We start from the raw sequence: 18,143 nt of genomic DNA on the forward strand, positions 1-18,143 counted from the left end.
AATCTAGGCTCAAATTAAAATGCATTTAGTTCAGAAATCTAGTTCTGAGGCAGAACAAGTTTTTAAAAATTATTTGAAACATTAGAGACGAAAGAAAAAAATTAGAGACAGGTTTTTAAATCCTTCAAATTATCCTCTAGTTTAAGTAACAATATCAGCTAGTGATGTTTTTAACTTTATTCAACAAATAATTTATTTATCATAGAGGGGTCTACTATAATTTTTTGCCATAAAAATCAAGTTTTACTAGGGAAATTTTGTTTTGTTTTAGTTTGGTTTTTGAGACAGGGTTTCTCTGTGTAGCTTTGGTGCCTATTCTGGAAGTCACTCTTGCAGCCCAGACCGGCCTTGAGCTCACAGAGATCTGCCCATCTTTGCCTCCTTAGTGCTGGGATTAAAGGCGTGCACCACCATTGCCCGGCTAGAACTTTAAATATAATTTTACTCGTGATACAGAATTGATATTTCACTAAACTGAAAATACATAACCAGAATTCAGATTTCAAAACCATTAAAGCTGCTACTATCAAGTAATAAAGAAGAAAGTGCAATTTCTTGATGGAGTAATGTCAGACAATGCCCAGTTTAACAACAATATGACCACCAAAAAGGTATTTTGAGTAACTGCTTCAGGAATTTTATTTGCTGTTTACTTTGGACTAGTTCGCGTCCAGTATATTGGCTTGTGGTCTGTCCCCAAATCTAGAATGCCTGAGCGTCAGATTTGCATTTCACCTCCGCTCTCACTTGGGAAAAGTCCAGCGACAAGCGTTTCATACTTTGATATTGTATTAGTCTTGATTCTGTTGAGACACCTTCCCACTCCGACATATAAAATGCTGCCTGTATTCACTTTCTCCATCCTGTGTGGATGAGTTCACCTGTGGGATTCTGAAGCACATTTTGTGATTGGTTCCACGGGGTTAAAACTGAAACTTTTGTTTATTTCAGTTCTTAGCTGTTACTAAAAATTAATCATATCCCCAAAAATTGAGGAAAAAAATGGAAAAGCATAGAAATACAGAAACATTTTTGTGAGTACATTATTTTCTATGTACCATTTACTTAATAAACATGCTGCCAGACAAAATATGAAACATACGCAAGCTAACAAGGTATCCGTGGCATAGCATTTAAAAAGCGTGTTTAGCATATCAAGTAAGAATGCTTACCTTTAAAGTCACACCTCAGATTGGATAATAGATCAGATTTTAAGTCCAGCCAGGCTGATATGCAGAGAGCTGAGTGTTAGGCAGTGGCATTAGTAGATTTTATTAAATATTGGAAGCAAGTAATTTCTCTACATGTATACATAACCCTACAAATTTTAGGTATGTTTAGAGAAAACTTGGCAGAGTTGGGTGTGGTAAAGAGTAGAGAAAACAATGCATTTCACTTCTGCTAATGCTGAGTATAACAAAAGTTCTCCAAGTAAAATGGAGCTCAGAGGATAATTAGTGCTTGAACTACGACCAATGTTGGCGATACTCTGGGTCTTCCTTAGTATTGTCTGCTCTTCGTTATTTCAGGCATGGCTCAAAGCAATGAAGAAAGTGTGAAAAAGATTAGCAATGTGAATCTTGACAAGCTGATAGAGGACTTCTCACAGATAGAAAAGGTATGTAAAAACACATAGCAAGTGGCTGCAGAGAAACAAAAAAGATTTTTGTCAGGGAGAGGAACTGGGAAGAAAGGAAAATTCATTTTTTTTAAAAAGTGACCTAGGTCTGGAGATACTGCTCAGTAGTTAGGAACATTGGCTGCTCTTAAGGATGAGAGTTCAGTTCCCAGCACCCACTTGGCAGCTCACAACTGTCTGTAACTTTAATTCCAGAAGATACACCATCTTCCTATGGCATTTACAGGCACTATACATTCATGGTGCACTTAGATGCAGGCAAAACACTCACGCACATAAAATAAAAATAAGCAAAAGTTTGAATCTTAAAAGCATAAGGCAGTGTCTGCATTTGTTTCCATGAGCAGCTATTTGCTTACTGGGAGACCCAAATTTTAAGTTACGTTTTTCATTGTTTGACTATTTTTGTAGGCTGTATTTCTTTGTAAGAACTAATAAACTTGGTGTAGTTTAGTCTTCAGACGTGAATTTTAGCTATGTTAGCTAAATAATAAAAGTGTGGCCAGGCATGGTGGCACACATAATTAATTCACGTACTCTGGAGGCAGAGGCAGGTTAACCTCAGTTCAAGGACAGCCTGATCTACAAAGCAAGTTCCATGACAGGCAGGGCAACACAAGGAAACCATGTCTCAAGAGGAAAAAAGTGTGAAGGCTAAGAATTCATGGGAATGCTGATTTATTGTCTCCAAATCTCAAAGAATACTATGCCAGAAATTTGAGAACACCAATAAACTTACTTTTTTCCACTGTATGATATTATAGTGAAATGTATCATTGTTGAATAAACATATGTTTTAATTTTTAAAAATGAACCAGATTTGAGTAGCAAAAGTGTGTTTTGCTAAATCTTTTCTTATATTTTAACTTTAATGTTTTATATATTCTTTGACAATATCATACATGTTTACAATGTTTCTTAATCATATCCAACCCAAACCCCCCTCACATACCGTGGAACCCCTGGGACTCCCCTTCCCACCATCTCATCGTCAGCATCCTTCTTTCTCCTCCTCCCCTTTAACAGCTCACTAAGTCTGGCTAGTGTTTCCTGCGTGCATAGGGATGTGACACACCGGACCATCAGTGAGGAGGAGCTCCTCCGCTAGAAGGAGAGCCTCACAGGCCCGTTTCCACTCCCACTGGAATGTTGACTGCCTTGATCTTGTACAGGCCGTGGCTGCTATGAGTCATGAGGACAACAGCCATGTCGTGTCCCTGTCCAGAGGACAGCGGTTTACAACTCTCTTCCTCATCCTCTGGCTCTTACATTCTTTCTGCTTTCTCTTCCATAATGTCCTTTCTCTTTTTATCGTATTTGTACTAATATATAAAATGTTCCTAGCACAAGGAAACAAACAGTTGATGTATTTTTGCTAAAGTTAAGAGAATGCCAGAATGCCCACAAACTCTAAAATAGTTTTAATGAAAGTAAAGTAGGTTCTTACCATGATGATTACTTATAATATAGAACATACATGTATTTAATTTTTCCCCTCTCCTATCTCTTTTCCTTCTCATAGCCTAAAATTTAGTCCAGAAATTAATATAGCAACAGTGAAAAGAAATAAGTACTCTTGTAAAAAAGGAATCAGTGCCATATGTTTGGACATGAATTAGAAATACATTATCATATTCTCAAGTGTTTTAAATAGAAATAATTGTTCATTTTTTAATTTGATATAGTATTCTGACATTTAGAATTTTATCTCCTAGGAAAATACATAAATACATAAATGGTAATACAGATGAAGTAATACAGCATGAGCTGCTGAAGATAAAATGGGGAAGTGAATAGAGGTGCAGGAAGCACAAGATCAGTGATGAATTGATGTACTTGAAGAATACAAGGAAGCTTATTGTACTCTTAACAAAGATACCAAAGAGACATATTCAGAATGCTTCTTTATTGTCTATAATAGAAAAATTATAAACAGCAAAATTTTCCCTAATAGCAGCTTCAAAAGTAAGACTCAGAATAGCTGTTAAAAGAATGCAGTAGATTTGTGCTTGTGATATTGTCTCCCAGATAATAGTGCCTAAGTGGAACAGCTAAGTGCAGAACAGAATAAATAGTGTAGTTATGTCATCATAAAGTCATCTGGAAAGAAAAGTTTTAAGACAAAACCTCACTGTCATCTCCAGGCTAGTCATAAACTCCTGGGCTCAGGACATCCTCCTGCATCAGCCTCCAGAGAGACTGACTGTAGGCATCTACCATTATGCTTGGTAGATGCCTTTGATTAACATGTAATTAAAGGTTAAATAATTGAAAGAAAGGTGCTCAGACTAGGTCATATTTTCCTCTTATTTAGAACAGGCTGATTTAATATTTTGCCATGCCCCTTTCTACAAGTGTGTGTGTGTGTGTGTGTGTGTGTTGCTGGAACTGAAACCCAAGGGGGCCTCATGAATGTTAACAGCCTGCATCGCCAACCCTAACATGTTACTTTTAAAATAGAAAATAGATCAGGAAGTCATAATTATAGTGAGGGTGCTCACTACAGCGACTGCCATGGTGCCCTGCATGTGTTACCTACTTTAAGTGCACATAGAACTTTTAAGACCCTTGTCTGATTGCACTCTTCTTAGCATAGTTTTAAGTACACGAAAACCTAGAATGAAAGAAATCGTCTGCTACCAGAGGCTATGCATGTAAAAAGGGGAATATTGAAAGCTCAGTACACTAGTTTATTTGAAATTATATCCCATATTCAGTTATTAGACTTTCAGATGTTACGTGGGTTTTGTTCTTATTTGTCTTCTTATTTGTCTTAACAAAAGAGTCAAAATAGTGTCAATTATTTTGTGATAACATGCTCCCAATTTCTTCTGCAGAAGATGATAGAAACCACTGGAAAGAATAACCATTTGGATATTCAGCTGGAGAAGAGTAATAGTTTATTAAAGATAATGCAAACAAAAGAGGCCACGATAAAAGAAGGTCAGTCCTCCACTGCCTAAGGAAATAGTAGTCTAATGAGGGTACTCACTACAGGTACTGACCTTACGCCCTGTGTGTGTCACATACCTTAAGTGCATATAGTACTTTTGAGACCGTTGTCTCATTGTACTTTTTTAGTATACCTCCAAAATATGCGAGAAACCTAGGATGAAGAAAGTTAAGTCTTCTGCCAGACACTATTCATGTAACAAATGGCGAATTGAAGGTTCAGTACAGGTCTATAAAACCATGTGGGGCAAAACTTGATTTCCTAGTACGTAAATGTAAGATGGATCACTAGTTTTAAGAGTTTAAAAGGAAGCTATGACCTGACAAGGTGGCTCAATGGGTAAAGGCACCTGTGGGCAAGTCTAGACTTAGTTTGATTTACAGGATCCACATAGGAAAAAGAACACCAACTCCTCCAAAATTGCCCTCCGACTTAACATGTCACACTTACATACACACATGCATATGCACAGGCACAAAAGAAAGCAGTAAATGTGGGAACTTTTTTAAATGAAACTGTGTGCTTGTATTTTCCTTTTGGGTTTTTTATTTTTATTGCTTCTTTTATTATTATTCATATATATTTTTGAGATTATAATATTTCCCTCTTCCCTTTTCTTCCTTCAAACCCTCCCCATATCCCTCCTTGCTTTCTTTCAAATGCATGACCTCTTTTTTCATTAACTGTTGTTACATGAATATATGTATATGTGTAAACATATATATTCCCAAATATAACCTGCTCAGTCTGTATAATGTTACGTCTATGTATGTTTTCAGAGCTGACCATTGAGCACATTTATTTTCTTCCTGTGTCTATTGAGAAGCCCTAAATAGCAAGGATCCAGTACCAAGATCTTGTCTTCAAATACTTTCTCTAATAAAAAAAAAACTGGGTGAGTGTAGGGTTAGGATTAAATTTGTACTGTAAGACTGAAGTATCTTGTAGTGTCAGAAGAAAGACAATACTCAAACAGAAAAATAATAGCCAGGTGTGGTGTTACATTACAGAATTCCAGCACTCAGGAAGCTAAAGGAGAAGGATTATCAGTTCAGTTCAACTTGGGAGAGAGAGAGAAAGAGGAGAGAGAGAGAGAGAGAGAGAGAGAGAGAGAGAGAGAGAGAGAGAGAGCGAGAGAGAGAGCCTTTCTCATTATAAAACATGTTTTTAAAAAGTGAAATAATAAAGTAAAAAGAGATCTCCCATGTGGCAGAATTCTAAATGACTTCCATAGATAATTTGTTCTAGATAGGTGGAGCTTGACTCCACTGGGTAAGCGTCAGCCGAGTAGAGTAGTTTCCTTTACTGTAGGGAAGCACACAGTATAACAAGGTGGAGTGTGTAAATTACATGGTGCTAAACCTTGACACTGGGCAAATGCTACCTCTGCCACATGATCAGTGACATCAGAAACAATGCTTTGTTAACTGTACCTTTGATGTGGCATGATGTGATGAAAATGATGCTTTAGTTTTGTAAACTTCCTCACCATTCCACAACCCCAGTCTAATCACGAGGTAAACAGCAGCAGCTTCCCACAGAAGGACATGACAGAATACCTGACCAGTATCTCAAGGATTGTCAAGGTCATCAAAACCAAAAAAACAGAATGTCAGAACCCAGAAGCCTAAGACGACATGGCAAATAATAAGTATAAAATGGTATGGTGGAAGCCCGTAGTGCAAGCAAAAGAATTTAATATGTGGAAATGTGAATAAAACATGAATTTTAGTTAATAACATCAATATTGGTTCATAAATTACAACAGATATGTCATACCAATATAGAGTATTAATAATAGGGGTAACTGGCCATATATAATATATATATATATTCTATTATATATTAATGATTATATATATCAAAAATTATATATCAGAAACAATTCCTATATATATAAATCTTTTCAATTTTTCTATACATCTAAAATTTTATCAAATTTCAAAGATAAAACTACAAAAAACTTTATAAAGTACATGTATTTATTATGGAAAAGCTTTTTCAAAGTGTATGATACTGTGTGTCAAAATCATAACAGAAATTATTTTATTTTGAATTTGCTAATTGGCAGACATTTTGGAAAGTTTAAAATATAGAGAGAAAAATGAGTGAAAGTATAGAAAATTCCTATATATTGTCCGCTTCTTCAGTTTTCTTATCATCAACACCTTGTTTTGTTACAGCTGCTGGGGCAATACTGAATTGAGAGATATTTAGTTAAAATCCAAAGTTTACTTAGTGCTCACTTCTTATGTTACTTCTATGGATTTTGATAAATGTGTAATGACATTATCATATTATTTATCATTACAGTATCAAACCAGGTACTAGTTTCACTGCCTTAAAAGATTCCCAGTGCTCTGCTTATACATCCTCCCTTCCCTTGATCCCTCTGGATATCTGATCTTCACTGATTTTACTGTGTATAGGTCTTCATTGTCCAAATCATCATAGAGTTAGAATCATGTAATATGCAGCATTTTCAGACAGACTTCTATGACTTTGCATTTAAAATTGCTTCATGTTTCTGTGCTCAATAAAAAAACTTATTTTTATTGAATTTTGTGGCAGAACCACAGTTTATTCGTTCGCCTATTAAAAGACTCGTTGTTCTCATCCAAATTTTAGCTGTTATGAATATGACTGCTGTAGTCATCTCTGTGCAGGTTTTTGCGTAGCTTCTTGAAGAATATCAATCTTGGACACTTTTTAAGAGTGATCAAGAGGGCAATAATATTAGTGTTGAAGACTAAGTACTGGTAGACTCTTTTTTTATAGGCTTAAGTTAACTATCTCTCTTTTACTGTAACAATCACTTGGGGAAAATCAACCTAAAAGAAAGATCATTTAGGGCTTACCGTTTTGGAGTGTCCAGTCCCTGACCAGGTGTGACACCGCTACTCTGGGCTGGTGCAGAATGTGATGGCATGACACACAGCAGAAAGGGCCCATAAGCCTTACACCTGAATGTGAAACCCAGGAAGAGAGCTGGGTCCCACAGTTCCCTTTGAAGGCATGCATCAGTGACTTAACTTCTTGCTAGATTCTGGCTCAAGGTTCTACCACCTCCTAGTGGCTCCATGAGCCAAACCTTTATTTAGCACATGAGTCTTTGGGAGAAATTTCAGTTATGTTTTAATTGTATTTAATATTTCAAACTATTCTGTGAAATATTTACTAACACACAAATTGATAATACTAGATCCTAAATTTGCACTAAAATCATTAAATTATTAAGAAATAGCTTAATAATCAAGAAAATTTGAGTAGAACAGCATAATAAATTCTGAGGGAAAGGATAATGTAGATTAAAGTTACAAAGACAATGAAAAGCTTTTATTCTAAGTCACTGAATGGCATTCTAGTTCATGAAGAATTCCTTATCTAGCTAATTTCTAATGTGGAAAAATATGGTGAGCCTGCCATCTTGTGTTCAGATTTTAAAAATACTTTTAAAACCTCCAGTATGCACAGAGTAGCAAGGTGATTTTCATTTGCTGATTACTGAAGGAACTTCAACTACCTTATTTTACTAATTGCTGCATTCCTCACAATCAATGAAGAAGTAATGACCGAGCACACCTCTCTTATCCTATCACCTAGCACAGTAACGTGTGAAGCAAGTTATCAGCTAACGCCTGTCTGGGAAATGTAATTAACCATCATTCCGTTACTGGAAAATTGCAACATGGAGAAAGGAGAATGTGATGGAGAGCTTTGTGTGAGTGGATGGCAAGGACAGGAAGAACAGGAAGGGTGAGAGGCCACAAATGGGGAACCTGTTACTGGTCATGAGGCTTTGAGCTTTTGCAAAATACTTTTCATCATCATGATTGAAGAAAGTATTTTGCATTATGTATGAAGCCACTGGCACTCAGGTTGCTTTGTAACAGTGTTTAGGAGTTTTGATGCTTTCATAGCTCTGTCTTGCCCAGGACTTAGTTTTGAGTACCAAGAGAAGGAGCTTATTGCTCAGCAGTAACAAAAACCTCCTCTTACACCGTCTCACTAGCTGTGGCTGTCCACCTTTGAACAAACTTAATGTGACTTGACTCTCTTTTTTAAGAATGTGCCTCCCTGGAAGTTGCATGGAAACACTTTTGGTGATTCCTAGACATGTCCAGGTGTGGAGCACTTTCAGGGAAGACATTGTTAAGGCACAGGGGATGGTCTCTACTGTACTGTGCCTTAGAAAATTATTGCTAAGTGTTGGGATTCATTTCACATAAAAGGTGAATTAAAATACTTACTGTATGTGTTTGCTAGTTTTCTGTCAACTTGACAAAAGCTAGAGTCATCAGAGAAGAGGGAGCTTGCTGAGAGGTGGTGGTGCATGCTTTTAATCCCAGCACTTGGGAGACAGAGTCAGGTAGATTTCTGAGTTTGGAGCCAGTCTGGTCTACAGAGTTCCAGGACTACACAGAGAAACCCTGCCTTAAAAGAGGTGAGGGGTAATGGGTTGGGAAAGGAGAGAGAGAGAAGTACAGGTTATGGGGAAGTGAGGAGGAGGGAGTCTCATTTGAGAAAATACTTCTAGCAGATCAGGCTATAGGCAAGCCTGTAGGGCATTTTCTTAATTAGTGATTTATGGGGGAGGCCCCTGCCCACTATGGGTAGAGGCGCCCATGGGTGGTTCTGGGTTCTATAAGAAAGCAGGCTGAGAAAGTCGTGGGGAGCAACCAGTAAGCAGCACTCCTCCATGGCCTCTGCATCAGCTCCTGCCTCCGGGTTTCATCAGAGGAATAATACCCATAACTAAGACACCATATATCGTAATGTACCTTGAGATGTCTGGTTGATTTATTGAGATCACATAATTTTCAGTTAAATATTATTTTATTTCAATTCTTTCAATCAAGAAGATTCCAAGATGATTTTCAAATAAATGTATCTTTTATGTTTTAGAATGTGCTGCTCTTCATGCTATGATAAAAGGGCTACAACAGACTATTCAGTATCAACACAATTTGAAAGGTAGGTTGGGGAAATCGTTCTTAAAATCATGGTTTGGGGGGAGGATAGTTAACTCAATAAATTGCTTACATGAGAACAATCCATAGAAAGTGTATTTAAAAGAAGAAAGAGGAAAGGGAGGGAGGGACAGAGGGAAGGAGGGAGGGAGGGAGGAAGGGAGGGAGGGGGGGAAGAGTGAGCAAAAGAAAGTCGGGTATGATGGTATCTGCTTATAAACACAGCATGGTAAAAGGCAGAGACAGGTGAAGCCCTATGGCTCATTCAGGGGCCACCTAGATTGACCTACTTGGCAAACTACAGGCCACTGAGAGACTCTCTCTCAAAACACAAGGTGTGTTGGTATTGCTGACAGAATGTAATGTAGCCATTATCGCAAACTAGTGATTACTCAGAAAAGTGAAACCTAGAATTACCATTTGATTCAGAAATTTCATTCTGAGGTATTTACAAAAAGAATAAAAATTAGATACATAAAATTTTGTATGCTATTATTCATGGCAACTTTAATCTCAAAGGCCCAAAGGTGGAAATAGCCTCCTGTAGATTGGATATAAAATGTGCCCCCAAAGGTCCATGTGTTAGAAACTTTGTCTTCAGCCCATAGGAGAAAGAACACTGGGGGAGAACCTTTGCCTCTTTTTTCTCTATCACAAACCAGCCACGTGGGGGCTGGAGAGATGGCTCAGAGGTTAAGAGCACTGACTGCTCATCCAGAGGTCCTGAGTTCAATTCTCAGCAACCACATGGTGGCTCACAGCCATCTGCAATGAGATCTGGTGCCCTCTTCTGGCATGCAAGCATATGTGGAAGGAATGTTGTATACATAATAAATAAAATAAATCTTTAAAAAAAGCAAAAAACAGCCACGTACAGTGAACAGCTTTGACCTGCCCTGTACTTTCACTGTGTGCTACCACAGGCTCAAATCAATGAGTAGAGTCATGAACAGAAACTCACAGAACTGTAAGCAAAATAAACCTTTTCCTCTTTGTAAATGTCCATCAAAATAACAGAGCTGAGTAATGCCAGTGTTCATCAACAGATGGGTAAACAAATGAGGTATATGCATAGGGCGAAATGCTAGGCATCCTTAAGATGGAGTGAAATTTGGATACATGCTACAGCATGAACTTGAAAACATTGTGCTAAGTGAAATATGCTAGACACGTACAGCGTCTCAGAGACTCTCTGGTTCCACTGATGCCCAGTACCTAGAGTAGTAAAATTCATAGAGATGGAAATAACAAGTTACCAAGGGCTGGAGGACACACACAGCATATACACTATGGGAAGATAATAAGTTCCAGAGATGGAAGTCAAGATGGTTACTCACATTATACTTAATGCCTCTGAACTGTGCACCTAGAGTAGCTGAAGCAGTAAGTGTTGTTGAATATATTTTATCATGGTAAATTGGTGCCTAGACTTTTAAAGCATAGGAAACTCAATCATAAAGAAAGCCCATTAAAAACAACAAGAAAAGAAAGCCCATTGTAATTTAGCCCAGACTGGTCCAGAATTTGCAGTAGTCCTTCTACCTTAGTCTCCCAAGAGCTAGAATTACAATGGCGAGCTATCACACTGGCCTCTGAAATTGTTTCCTTCCTCTGCTACACACTTCTCTGTGTCTGGAATACAGTTCTCAAAGGCAGAACAAGCCTTACCTCTTAAATCTCAATTTAGGGTGGCTTCTTCTTCCCCAAACCCTTATTCAATATCAACATGACCCAAGTCTGCCCCACCACATGGTCTCACAGAATTTCAAGCACAGTGCCACTATAGAAGGTTTATTTAATAAAGCTATTGCATCTGCCACACAACTAGACTGTAAGTTCAGTGAAAAGCAAAAAATTCTTAATGTTCCTGCATTCCTGATGTCTAGCATACTTCCAGAGCACATGCATTATCAGAAATGTAAATGTTACAGATAATTTTAAGTCTATTTAGTAATATGTTCCTTGATTATTTATATACAGATGAAAATGAACAACTAAAAAGAAATGTTGATTTTATGAAAGAGAAGTTAAAATCTCATGAGCAGGTGAGTTTATAGTCTATTGTATTCAGTTAGACCCTTGAAAAGCATTTGTTCATTCAAAGAAGAAGCAAGTTGAGTTTTTAATATTTTTTATTTTTTTATTGAGCTATATATTTTTCTATACTTCTCTCTTTTTCTCCCCCCTCCCCTTCAACCCTCTCCCATGGTTCCCATGTTCCCAATTTACTCAAGAGATCCTGTCTTTTTCTACTTCCCAATAAACTCTTTCTTCTATCAGTTGCCTTGGTTATGGTGTTTCTTCACAGCATTAGAAAAAGTAGCTAAGGACATGAACAAGAAGAAACCCCTATATATGCTAGTGGAAATATAAACTAGTCCAGGCACCATGGAAGTCAGTATGCAGGTTTCTCAAGAAACTAAAACTACATTTACAATATGACCCTGCTATACCATTCCTGGCTATTTACCAAAGGGGTTCTAGATCATCATATCATAGAATTACTTGTACATCAGTATTTATTGTAGCACTGTTCATAATAACTAGGTTATAGAGCCAACCTAAATATCCAACAGTAAAGTAATGGATTTTAAAATATATATCATTATTAAATGAGACCTCCTGAAACTGAAAAGTTTCTGTAAGGAAAAGGACGTCATCAAAAGGGCACAATGGCAGCCTGCAAAATGGGAAAAGCTCTTCACCAACCTCACATCTGACAGAGGGCTGATTTCCAAAATATATAAAGGACTCAAGAAGTTAGACATCAGCAAACCAAATAATCATATTAAAAAATGAGGCACAGGAGGGGACTCCAGCAACAGCTCCGGCCTATGCCAGGAAGATGGGTACTATTATGGTGAGCCAATATATGGTGTGGTCTGGAAGAGAGAGCGAGAAAGACTGTATGTTCATAAGCTGTGGACAGAGGTACATCTGAAAAAGTGAAAGAGCCGAGGAGTGTGCTAAATGGGTGCCTTGATAACCACCCAGGGCCCTGATGATGTCTGGGCTTGGGCTGCTCCTGGCACCCATGTCTGGGTTCATAGCTCTGATGCATCTCTTTTGATGCCCATGGCCTCTCATACCACCAAAGCCAAGAGGACAGGACCGTATGTACAGCATTGGCCCCACCCTCTCACTAGCTGCAACACTATGGAGAACTGGTCCTGCCCCTCACTGGCTGAAACACTCAGGAGAGAATCCTATACGTCACCTAGGCATCACTATAGAAAAAAAGTCAATGAAATGATTCCTAATGATATTCTGCTATACTCATAGATGGTACCTAGCCCGATTGTCATCAGAAAGGCTTCACCCAGCAAATGCTGGAAACAGATGCAGAGACCCACAGCCAAACATTAGGCAGAGCTGGAGGAATCCTGTGGAAGAAAGGGAGGAAAGGTTATGGGAGCCAGAGAGGCCAAGGACACTACGAGAAAACACACAGAGTCATCTAGAACTGGGCTCATGGGAACTCACAGAGACTGAACCATCAACCAGAGAACGTGCATAGGACTGACCTGGGTCCTCTGCACATGTGTTCGAGTTGCATGACTTCATTTTTTCTTGTGGGACTCCTGGCAGCAGGAGCAGAAGTTGTCTCTACCTCAGTTGCCTGCTCTTAGGACCCTTTCCTCCTGCTGGGTTGCCCTGTCCAGCATTAATGAGGTGCCTAGTCTCACTGCAACTTGATAAACTGTGGCTGTTGATATACATGGAAGACCTGCACTTTTCTGAAGGGAAGGGAGAGGGAGAGACATTGCAGGGAGGGACTGGGAGAAGAGGAGGAAGGGAGGGGGAACTGTGATCAAGTTGGGAAAAATAATAAGAAAAAGAGAAACAAACAAACAAAAATGTATCTATATACAGTGATATCTTTTTTCAGCCATAAAGAAAAATGAAGTTAGGTTGTTTGTAGGGAAATGGATACAACTGGAGATAATCATATTAAATTAAACCAATCTTCTAAAGACAAATATCATTATATTTTTCTTTCATTTGTGCTTCTTAGATTTTATATAAATGCATAAAATCATGCACATATATTTGACATGAAGGTGGAAACAAAATGTCTTGAACAAAAACTTGAGTAAGATGAGGCTAGGAATGGGAATATATACACAGTTTGAGTGTATGTGAGAGAGAGCGTGCGTGTGTGTTGTAGAAGAGTGTTTGTGTGAGAGTGTATGTGAGTGAGTGTGTGTGTGTATGAGAGAGAGGGAGGGAGGGAGAGAGGGAGGGAGGGAGAGAGGGAGGTAGGGTGGGAGGGAGGGGGAGAGGAACAAAGAAGGGGTACAATGTGGAGGAAAAAGGAGTCTTGAGGAAGTGGGGAGGAGGAACAAGGAAAGGTAACGAAAGCACGTCAGTACTTTTGCTGCCGCAGCTAAGTACCTGACAAGAAACAGTTTAAAGAAGGAAAGTTTTCTTGAGGCCCACAGTTTAGAGGGACACATCTGGTCACAGCAGAGAAAGAACAAGGAACCGAGGCCACCAGCCACATCGCAGCCCCTGTCAGGAAGCAGATTTTGAGCAGAAAGTAGAGACAGGCTGCGACTCTCAAGATTTACCCCCAGTGATAAGCCTTTACACATTGTGTAAGTGCCTCCTAACAGTTCCAAGATCTCTGAAAACAGGATTCCTGTCTGGTGGTCAGGCATCCGGTCACATGTCCATGTGGGATTAGTCCACATTCACACCACAACAGGGAGGAAGTCAAACAAAATACTGCAGAATCTCTTAGGGTGTGTCTTCAGCATAAGAGGGGCTGTCTTGAGAGAGGAAACGGAACAACTGAGGGAGGGGACAGGAAATGGGTGCACATATGAGCAAGGCACAGTGATCTATATGTGTGAATAATAAAACTTGTTATTTTGTGTATGATAAAAAGCACTGGATATGGTTGCATGCCAAAATTAATGTTAGCTGGGAATTTAACCTTTTTAATTATCAAAAATATAACTATTACATTGCAAATGAATATATTTTAATGTCTAGGAATATAAGAACAGTATTGCCAAACTCATAAGTGAAATGAAAATCAAAGAGGAGGGACATAAAATCGAAATGAGCAAACTTTATCAGGATATGCAGAAAAAAGGTAACTTTACATTTTTAATTTATTGAGTTCTGACATATCGTGCAGCAATTTAAAGGTGCATATTATTTTTTCCAATAATAGTATTCTTGAATGAACACACCTTGATACATTTTAATTTGTTTTGTATATTTATGCAACATAAATATAATAGTTCTAAGTCTCGTTCATGTTTGTGATCAATTCTGCCTAATGGACCAATAGTTCCATTCCCTGGTAACTAAGCATTCGAATACATGAACCTATGGGGCCATTCTTATTCAAACCACCACACCCCAAATGAATGTGCTTTGCACAGTCTAGGGGACCACATGCATGCAAATAATAGCTGTGAAGCCAGGTTTCCCACTAAAACCACACTTTAAAGTGATCTCTGGGTAATGAGTCCATCTTGTACCTCTTGTTTCTTTCTCCTAAGATGGAGCCAGCACCTCTCTCAACAGTTCTCATTTGTTTTAACATCTGTACCTAGAAATGGCTTTTTATGTGATGTTCTGCCTTAGTGATAGCATCCTGAGAAAGGCCCCTCCATCTTAGGCTTATTCCCCCAAATTTGGTTAACAATTCTCTCACCTTTTGCATGTAAAATGTCCCCCACTGGCTGTTTGCACAGTTGGTCCCCAGTTGGTGCTGTTTGGGGAGATTGTTGGAACCTTTAGGAGGTAGAGCCTACCTAGAAATGTGTCATGGGCAGGAAGCATTATGTTTACAGTCCAACCTGACTTCATATTATCTGTCTGCTTCCTGGTCCACTGAGATCAAGCAGCCATTGCAGGCTGCAGCACCGCAGACCTACTCATGGAGTGTCTTTTCCACACGGTAGCTTGAATCTACTGATACTGTGAGCCAAAACAAACCTTTCCTCCCCTAAGTTACTTCTTGTCTGGTATTTTGTTACAGTGATGGGAAAAGCAATAGTTTCCCCCTAAGTTGCCAACACTTTGCATGTTCTTCCTGCATCATCCCAAACACAGCTATAATTAATGACTGCCTCCTAGCCCAAAGCAGAAATTCAGTGAAAACAGAGGACACATGTATTCTGTTAATGCCTGGTACACATGTGCTCAATAAACATGCTGAATAAGCAAATGAAAAAATTAATAAATGGAAGCACATAACTTTGAACTGTTAAGTGAATAAATTTATTTTTGTTTTACATAGTTGAATTAAATGAAGAAAAGCACAAAGAACTAATGATAAAGAAGGAGATGGAGATATCAGAGCTAAATGAAAAGTTAAGAACTCAAGAGAAGGAAAAGCAAAATGAAATACTCAAACTACATCTAGAAGTAGGTGCTTGCAAGTCTGCTAAACAGAAGTGTGTTCCTTAGTCTAACCATGCTTTGTCTCTCATTGCAGTGACATAAATTTCAGGACTAGATAGAACCTTCTAAGAAAACTCCACACATTCTCATTCTCCACCAAGGCTAGCAGTCATAGGCTTGATCAAAAGAAGGTCCTAACTTCCAGGAAGGACATTGCTTCCTCTGAGAATGAGGACTGCAATCAGGAGTTAGCTGATTTACAGTCTGCTCCACACAGGAGGCGCACAGCCACCATGTCAGCGTGGCAAGAGTACAACAAATCCTTGGCAGAATTTCTCTCCAGAAGAAATCATAGAACCTTTTGTTTTATATGGGATAAAGCAGACAAATTTCTCTAATATAGTTCTAGGAAAACATATATTCTAGAGACAAACAAAATTCCTTTGAAACATTTGTAACTGTACTTTAAATAAGTGTATCTCATAAGTTTTGTGGTTTCTTTCTTTTCAATGAACTATTTATTCCACTACATGTTAGAATCTCATGGATACGGATGTGTTAACAAAGTATTTGTCTTTTGCATTTTTGTACATTCTACCAACCTCTTCTTCCAGTAATGTGCCATGACTTCCACCCATCTCTACTTTGACATTACATTATGCAAAAATTCACAGATCTTAATTAAAATAATTTACTATTTATTTCCCAGGAACGTTGCTATGCTTAGGGTGCTTGATGGAGATCTATAGGTAACATTTTGGGACAGAAAGGGTTACACTGCTTCAGAGGGATTTTGCTATTGCTGTTGCTGCCACTGCGCTGCTATACAGCTGTTGATGGGGTCACCTCTGCCTCCTAGCCTAGTCTGTCCACAGAGAGGACTGGATTACCAACTGAGATACAGTGGGCCTTATTTCAACATGTACCCCCAACTTACCATCTCTCAGTTAGGAATTTGCATTTTGTTTGCTATCTGGGATGTGCCAATGGACTAGTCTGATTATACTATTTGACTAGTACTCAGATGTCTTTGTGTATGGTCATTATAACTCCAGTTCTCTCCTAAAACCAGAACACAATCTCATGGAAAGCTTATCTAGTTTTCTGAGAGGCCACACTAAGGTTCATCTAAAAGGAAGAGTTATAGTGGAACATTGTGCTTTAAAAATGGCTTATAAGAATAGGCTATACAAATCTATTAATTTGACTCAATTTAATCCAAAAAAAAGCCTGAATTGACTAAATCACATCCAATTTCTAACATTTGGCTTCAAGGTTTGAAAGATCTGTGAGCTTTTCTCCTGAGACTGGATTACAGAAGATTTTCCTGATGAAAGCACATCAGTGGTGATGGAAACATTTTCTACTCGGAGATCAAGAGAGCCCCACATGGAATGGGGGAGAGCAATGGTGTTTAGAGAAAAGTACCATGCTACCTCTAGAGATAGCAGCCAGGCTTTTGACCCTCTTGTAAAGCCCCAAAACAATTTTAACCCACCATCTAGCTGAGTCTTGTTTGGATGGTCTTTGTTCTTTTTTCAAATTGTTTCATAAAGACTTTTCTGTCTGCTATATAGAGTGTGTTCAATTACAAAATATATAGCAAAGGATGTTGCTGGTATACTTTTTTCTGTAGAAACATTGTTTCTGAGTATTGAACTACAATAACCTTAATAACATTCTCTTTTTGAATTTGGTTCAGTTTGACACAAAACTAGCAAGAGTTCAAACTAAATCAAAGTCGTATCCGGATGCTACTATTTTGCCTCAGAGTATCTACAGAAGGGTATGTGCATTTTGTCCCATGATTCTGTCTTCAGTAAATTAATTGCATCAATGTGTTCCTATGAACATTCATTTCCTAATGTTTATTTTAAATATAGTAAATTAGTTTTGTAGCCTTATACCATTTTTTTCCTTTCAATCACACAAAAGTAAAGCTACAGGCCTTTCAAAGTAAGATAGTCTTAAAAATATAAGCTTCAAGGGTGTTTTGATTGTTGTTTTGTCTTTCCTTATACTTAATCTTACTTCTAAATTGCAATGACAGCCTTTCTTCTGCTTCATTTAGAAGCTTCAACATCTTCAAGAGGAAAAGAGCAAGGAGATTGCGAGTCTCCAGAACACCATCCGAGACCTAGAGCGGCGCCTCGCGGCTGCCAAAAACTCCCGCCTCGCTCGGGGACAGTTTTGAGCAGAGCACTTTATGCATTAGCTA

The 18,143-nt window shown here is 38.4% G+C and overlaps 1 protein-coding gene across 2 annotated transcripts; it reads left to right on the forward strand.

Moving 5' to 3' along the window:
- The first annotated feature begins 1,531 nt into the window (after positions 1–1,531).
- On the forward strand, positions 1,532–18,119 carry Ccdc152 (coiled-coil domain containing 152). 2 transcript variants are annotated; one of them, XM_038322035.1, is made up of 8 exons: positions 1,532–1,618; positions 4,477–4,582; positions 9,498–9,566; positions 11,543–11,607; positions 14,561–14,663; positions 15,822–15,949; positions 17,628–17,711; positions 17,997–18,119. In XM_038322035.1, the coding sequence occupies exons 1-8, from the start codon at positions 1,532–1,534 to the stop codon at positions 18,117–18,119; spliced, it is 765 nt and encodes a 254-aa protein (XP_038177963.1). The 2 variants fall into 2 exon arrangements, with proteins under 2 accessions (XP_038177963.1, XP_038177966.1); XM_038322038.1 differs by lacking the exons at positions 11,543–11,607; positions 14,561–14,663.
- The last annotated feature ends 24 nt before the right edge of the window (positions 18,120–18,143 follow it).

Source organism: Arvicola amphibius, chromosome 3, assembly GCF_903992535.2.
Source record: "Arvicola amphibius chromosome 3, mArvAmp1.2, whole genome shotgun sequence".
Taxonomy (NCBI): Eukaryota; Metazoa; Chordata; class Mammalia; order Rodentia; family Cricetidae; genus Arvicola; species Arvicola amphibius.

Bases quoted from the DNA above. Each gene is read 5' to 3' on its own strand.
- Ccdc152 (XM_038322035.1), top strand. From the start codon at position 1,532: ATGGCTCAAAGCAATGAAGAAAGTGTGAAAAAGATTAGCAATGTGAAT. The intron at 15,950-17,627 runs GTAGGTGCTTGC...AATTTGGTTCAG, and splicing joins TACTCAAACTACATCTAGAA to TTTGACACAAAACTAGCAAG. The intron at 17,712-17,996 runs GTATGTGCATTT...TGCTTCATTTAG, and splicing joins CTCAGAGTATCTACAGAAGG to AAGCTTCAACATCTTCAAGA.